At 48.2% G+C, this 7,098-nt stretch overlaps 1 protein-coding gene across 2 annotated transcripts in view; it reads right to left on the reverse strand.

The window, feature by feature from the left end:
* The window catches only part of ECPAS (Ecm29 proteasome adaptor and scaffold), a 59,243-nt gene extending 52,358 nt beyond the window's left edge, over positions 1 to 6,885 (reverse strand). Inside the window, exon 1 of one of the 2 annotated variants that reach the window (XM_042829415.1) lies at positions 6,823 to 6,885. In XM_042829415.1, coding sequence (XP_042685349.1) covers positions 6,823 to 6,844 — 22 coding nt within the window. In that variant the 5' untranslated portion in view covers positions 6,845 to 6,885. Of the gene's footprint in view, positions 1 to 6,520; positions 6,604 to 6,822 lie in introns of those variants that run through there. The other variant, XM_042829414.1, reaches the window with a different exon arrangement.
* Between the last annotated feature and the right edge of the window lie 213 nt (positions 6,886 to 7,098).

A 7,098-nucleotide genomic window follows, 5' to 3' on the forward strand; every position in this document is an offset into this window, starting at 1 on the left:
TCTTTTTTTATTTTTAAATCCCAAATCCCTTTCCACCTTCCTTTTTGTGTTGTATTTTACTACTTGAAATACCTCCTGCCTCCAGGATGTCTAACGACCCAAAGAGTATTCAGAGGCTGCCTGGGACATCCTATGCATCCTTAAGCACTGGAATAGGCTCCCCAGGGAGGTGATTAAACATAACCATCCCTGGATGTGTTTAAAAACCATTTGAATGTGGTGGTCAGAGACAGGATTTAGCAGACAGTTGTTAGAGTAGTGTGGTTAGGTTGTGGTTGGACTCGGTGATCTTTAAGGTCTTTTCCAACATGAGTGATTCTATGATTCTGTGCAGAAGAAACAGCTCAAGCAATCAGTGGAATCATCAGATTTTTTCCCCTTAGAACTAGGACTCCAGGACACCACTACAAATCCACTGTTCTCATGGCAGCTGACTCAGGAACCTCCCAGCACCAAATTCCTTCACAAGGGAAGAGATCATGCTCAACTGTAATGAAACACAAGTGAAGCCATTTGCTTGAGCCACCAGGCCATTGGCATCTTCCAAAAGGCACAGAAGTACTGAACTACCATGAACCAGCTCTGAGTCCTGAGGCCATGAAGGCCAATGATATCCAGGGATTTAGAAGGATTTAGAAGCAGCACAAAGGAAGTTCTTCTCCACCTCCGTTCTGCCCTGGTGTGGCCACATCTGGAGTACTGCATCCAGTTCTGGGCTCACCAGTTGAAGAACAGGGAACTGCTGGAGGGAGTCCAGTGGAGGGCTGCAAAGACTATCAGGGAACTGGACCATCCTCTACAAGAGGAAAAGCTGAGAAACCTGGGCTGTTCAGCCTGGAGAAGAGAAGATTGAGAGGGGATCCTATCACTGCCACTAAATATCTAAAATGGTGGGTGTCAAGAGGCTGGGGCCAGGCTCTTTTTGGTGGTGCCCAGTGACATGACAAGACGCAATGGGCACAAACATAAGAAGTTCCTTCTGAACACGAGGAACAACTTCTTTACAGTGATGGTGACAGAGCACTGGCATAGGCTGCCCGGAGGGGCTGTGGATTCTTCAGCTCTAGAGATATTCACAGACATACCCAGATGTCGTCTTTGCAAACTGCAGAGAATCTGTGTTAGCAGGAGGCTGAACCAAGGGATCTCCACTGGTCTTTTCCAACTCCTATGATCCTGTGATTCCTATGACTCCTGTGAACTACAAGCATTTACACTATTTCCAGCTTCTCATATTATTCAGTTGGTATAAGGAGCAAACAGAACTGCAGTAACAAAACAGAAGAAGTTGGATGGGAGGAAAGCGAGGAGCAGAAAGAAAAAAAAAAAAAAAGCTACCCCGCTGCTTATCCTCTCCATGAAACAAGTTTATTACTTTTCTCACTCTCTTCATTCTCTTCCATCTAGCTGATTAAGCCCTAACACTACAATCACATTTACTTGCCCTAGATGCTGGGATGGCCAGACCATTCAGGGAGCCTGGCTGCAGGTAGGAAACGAAGGAGTTTGTGAGCCTGCAAGCAAGTCACACTCCTGTGCTCCACTGCAAGCTGTATCCATAGCAGCAGCACAGGAAAACAAAGAAGGATCATGCCCATAGAGCTATAAATCTCATACACATCAACCATTCAATTCCCAGCTTTCATTCTACTGAGCAAGCCCACCTCTCAGGCTGTTGGTGCTGACAGCAGAGCAGAAGTTCTAGTGAACAAATGGCTCCAAGAGGGATGAGGCAGGGGGAAGACAGCAGATGGAGTTGGACTGCAGCCTACCTATCATAGACCTGTCCAGGGTTACGGCCCCCATCAAGTACTGTAAATCTGTAGGGTTGTAGTTTCAAGAAGGAAGGCCACGTGGCTTTACTGCAATAAAAATAATTAAAGCAAGGAGGTCTAACTTGCTTTGCTACATAGCACAGAAGAAAAGATGGCACAATAACACTTTGACTAACCCAAAGCAATTAAAATTTACTGCTGCAGCAATCTTACTGCAATTTGACAGTAACAGCGCTACATTTCACATCAGAGAACCTCTAGCAACTCAGCCTTCACCACTGCTATCCCAAACCATGCACAGAATGCAGTTCATCTGACACCCTTCCTGCAATTTCTCCTTTCACAAGTTAATTCGAATGGTTAACAAAGATAATCTGCAAGCTGTTAGAAGCAGTGAAAGGAGCAAGTAGCAAAGATGACATTTGATAAAGTAGAGCAATAACCCCATCTAAGAAGTTGGTATTTCAGCTGCCTGGGATTGTGCAATGGCATCTCCTTCCTAAATGTCACATTAAGTTCTCATCTCAAAGTCAGGATGGCAATACTACCTTGCAATTCACTGCCACCTCTAACATCACTAGTATTAGCTAATTATTATACCTGTATAAATTACTTGCATTGTCAACCCACCACGAATCTGCTGAATATGATGATGGGGGAAGAACTCACTGCCGGAAACCATGGATCAACTAATAACAGACCAGAGAATTAAAAAAACAAACAAAAAAAACAACAAAAAAAACCAACACAAAATGCTGAGAAAGCTGAAAATGAAAGAGAGAAAGAAGCACAAGAAGCACGCATGAGTGGAAACACAACTAGAAACCCCAGTGCCCAGACATGCCAGGCTCTAAATAAATCACTCCAAGAACAAGCTTGCACTTCAGCACCTTCATGCCAATGGAAAAGACTAGAGCATGCACAGTCCACTGTAATCTTTGGAAGGAAAAATCCAAATAAGATTAATTCATTACTGTCATTCTGCGCAGCTCTGACTCCATTGTTTTTGGAATATTCTTTCAAGTTTCCCTTTAGATATGTACATGAAAGCTAGCAGATGTTTCTTTAAAGGAAGATGATCACCACATTGCCCACAGTCTGGCTGTGGTGGTGGTGCCAACCGTGGTCCTGGTCAGACTCGCCCACCACATTAGCAAGCACATGAGAAATCATGCCTAGTTAAATAGGAAGTCTTCAAAACATTACGCATGCCACAGCTATGACAATGACCTTTCACTAAGGATTAAAATAAACAGCAAAGAACGAACTAACTGCATAAGTAGAAGGATGAATAACAGAGTTTTATTTTTAAAGCTCATACCATTAAGCTCATGCAAAATTTGTAATAGCTATTCATGTATTTTGGCGTAGTCACAACTTATTTCCTAAAGGCTCTGCAGTATTTTCACAAAGCATTCAATTTTTTATGAGGCTTTTCTTGAAAAAAACATGTTTCCAAAAGGAAGAACACAAGGATGATTTAACAATAGGCACTGCGTAGGAAGAGACCTTCTCTTTCACCATATGCAGGAAACAAAGTGGCAGGACAACAAGATGAATCTTTGTATTCCTGCTTCCAGCAGCAGCGTCCAATTTGCTCCCACTGACACAGCGTACTTGGAATTTGAAATCCTCAAGTTACCATGGCAATGCAGTTACCTATTCGTGAGAAAATGTGTGTTTTACTTTTTTTTTTTTTTCCTCTTTTTTTTTTTTGCTTCCTCCAGCCTCCATTTAAAACTACAAAAAAGAATACAAGATTCGGTGCTTAAGACCACACCTCTTGCAAAAACCAAATGACTCCAACTTGTGTGCTATAAGCTTCCAAGACCCTGTGACACTGGCTGTAGCATGGTCAGCAGAATCACTCGGCCTTCTTCAGAACTAATCCTGCAGTCAACAGCAAGCCCACAACCTGCTCACTGAGACAACATGCCCCTTCTTCCAGTCTGCTCTATGGTAGCTTGCCAAACAGAACGACAGAAAGACATGGAAAGGATAAAGCAAATAAATAAATAGTTCAGTGTTTTCTACTCTTTAAAAGAAAGTAAGCAAACACCTTTGGTTTTTCCAGCTAAAATCACACATGCTTGGTCTTGCTAAGAGAGCTGGCCTATCAATTCTGCATTGCCAAGACATCATCTTGCTGAGCTCAGCTCCACTTCTTGTGCCCAGGCCCTCCTTCCTGTCCTCACAAAGACAGTCTTATCTCTTTCAAGTATTCATAGGCACTATGTGCAGCAGGTTGGCCATCTCAGCAACATGTACTGGTGCAACTGAGGATCAAACAAGATACCCTCTCCTTTTCATGAAAACAGACTCCAGAAACTACCAAGACTAGGACATGACTTGGTATTTAACTATCCTAGGAACAATTTAACTAGAAACCTAGGAGAAAGTCATAGGTTCTCTGCAAAACAAAGAAGAGTAGAAAACCAAAGTTCTGTGTATAAAACAGTAAATTATCTTCACGTTCCTGGAAAAGTCTGTTTGACATATTAGTGGGACTGCTGCAATAAAGCACTTCCTGAAGCATGTCTCAGTACAGCAAACAAAAAGCCTCAGTTACTCAGGCACCACAGAACCAACACTTCATTGGAGTCTCCAGCATCTTCCCCAGAGGGAACACAGGGGTGACTCTGCCTGGATGGCACACAGGCTTAGGGACAAACATCTGCTTCTGCAAAAGCTCCAACATCTTTCAGTCTCTCCAGAGAAAAGTAATTGTTTCTGTGCTATTCTGCATGCAGAAGGATCGAGTTAGGGAATCAAACTGGTTCTTGCCCACTGTGCCACTGCTAGAAAAGATGTCAAGTTCTTGTTGAAACGGTATTAGACTCTGGGAGAAAATACACCCTGTACAATTATAGCAGCAAACAGTGAGTCAGGATTTGCTGCATGCTATTCCTGGCTCTCCCAGTAACCCATTATGCACCCAAAGGCAAACCACTTATGGGAGCATTTGTAGAATTGGGCTACATTGTGTTGTTCTAAAGGCTTTGACTGGAAAGTCAAATGCATTGGGAGGATTATATCCTTTATTCCATCCTGCCCTTCCATATTACGGAATTTTTATTTTTATTTTTTTTTAAACGGAAGAGTGCATTCCAAATTCCACATATCTGCAATGTGCCAGGCTCAGGCCTCCCATCCAATTGACTGGCAATTACTCAAAATTAAATGCTCACTCTTACATCTGAACTTTTGCAGTTTCAGGATCAATTAAATGGCTTTGCACTGATTTTTAACCTTCACTCTGATGCTGCTTTCAATTAACTTGACCTCTCAAACAGTCAGTACCCACCTATGTAACCTAAGCAAAGAACTTTGTGTTTTACTGGTGCTACAGAACTAAATACATATAAAAGGAAAGCTGATTCTCAAATCTAAAACTAGTAATAATTACACCTCTTATTTTGGGACGTACCATCATTCTAAAAAGAAACAGATTTATTTCCCCTTATGCTAGTGTTATACACTTTAAGTGCATCAAAAGAGGGGATGATTCAGTTTCCCACTCCTCCTATGCCTTGAGGATAAAAGTTAATGGAGAAAGAGGAATTTATTAAGTAAGATGACAGTGGCAGATGAGGTACCAGGGAAAAACCAACAAACCAATCAAAAAAAAACCAACACTCTTTCTCCACTGGACCAAACACAGTTTCTCACAAGGCTTAGAATTCAGTGAAATTTGTTCTGTTCTGAGGATGCAGCAGAGCAGCAACGACAACACCAGGCAGTTTTTGACACAAGTCTTGCTCTGAAGACATTCAGAGCAGTTCAACACAAAGGACTGTGGAGAAGCTGATCCGCAGCTCAGGACCGGTTTGCAGGATCAGCTCTGGGGCTGGGGAAGATAGAAACGCTGCACGGACAGAACCGGCAGAGCTGCGGGAAGGAACCGCACCGACTGCTGCGCCAAGCGGCGGAGGGACCTCCTGGAGGACAGCAGCAGCCAGGACTGCCGCGATCACCGCTTCTCCCAGTTGTCAATGGAATAAATAGCCTGGCATTCGTGCCCTCCAACACAAGGCTCGGCGTAACCCGAAGACCCGCACCCCGCCACGAGGCCCTGCGTTACATAAAGCACATCCCCGGCGCTCCGTGTGCCACCCAGCCCCGCTCCTGAGCAGAACAAAGAGCGGTTGAAAGGTCACGCAACGGGCCGGACCACGAGCCCCCGGCGGGGTCACGCCTCAAACGGGTCTGGGCGGGGCCGCGAGGAGCCGCCAGGAGAGAGGCTCCGCCGCCCGCACCGCCCCGGAGCGCTTTCCTCCACACGAAAGCACCTCCACAGAAGCGAGCTGAGAGAACGAAAACCACCTCGAGAAAAATCGCAACGGCATCAACAGCACCGATACGCTGCCAGACCTATCGTTCCAGAGCAACCTTTCGCTCAGCTGAGTCACACACTGCCCATTAATTAATCCTAACCGGGAAGAGCTCTACGTATCGCGGGGAAGGCAGGGAAACAGGACTCAGCGGAGAGGAGCAGGGCGCTTCCCGCGGACACGGTGCCGACGAGCGCCGTCCCCACCCCGAGCCCCTCAGCCCCCCCCGCAGCCGCTCCCCGAGCGCCGCAGCCCCGCAAGGTCACACACGCCGCGGGGCAGGCCAGGCCGGGCCGCCGTCCCTGACTACATTTCCCAGCCGGCCGCACGGCCTTCCTCTCCAACCCCCGATCCCCGCAGCCCCGGTAGCGCGGTGACCGCGCGCGGCCGGGCCCGCAGCCCGCCGCCACTCACTGAGCTCGTCCTGCGCGGCCGCGGCGGCCGCAGCCATGTTGCCGGCCGGGGAGTGAAGGCAGGCGAGAAGGCGGAGGGCGGGCTGGGAGACGCGCCGCGCTCAGCCCGGCCACCGCGAGGCCGCTCCCGCCCCTCTCTCTCCGCAGCTCCCCGGGCGGCACCGGGCCGCTCCCGCCTCCTCCCCCGCCCCGACGCAAGCACCACGAGGGACGGACGGACGGGCCCCGCGCCGCCCTCCCTTTATATTTAGAAAGAGCTGAGCCATCGCCCCGCCGCCCCGCCCGCTCCGCCATCACGCTGACCCGAGTCCAGGCTGCTCTCCATGCCGGCCCGCGCCCGTCTGCGAGCACCGCAGGGGCGGGGGAGGAAAGCGCTCCGGGGCGGCGCGGGCGGCGGAGCCTCTCCTCCTGGCGGCTCTCCGCGGCCCCGCCCAGAGCCGGCGCGGCCCGTTGACCCTCGTCCTTTTGACACCCGCCCTCCAGATATCTAGGAGAACTGCTGTGATCCCGCCTCGGTCCTCCCCAGGTCGAACAGCCCCGGCTCTCTCAGCCACTCCTCATCAGGGGGCCGCTCCTCGT

The sequence above is a fragment of the Centrocercus urophasianus genome, unplaced genomic scaffold (genome assembly GCF_019232065.1).
Source record: "Centrocercus urophasianus isolate 14NV4802_14NV808 unplaced genomic scaffold, USGS_Curo_1.0 seq_31, whole genome shotgun sequence".
NCBI classification, from domain to species: Eukaryota; Metazoa; Chordata; class Aves; order Galliformes; family Phasianidae; genus Centrocercus; species Centrocercus urophasianus.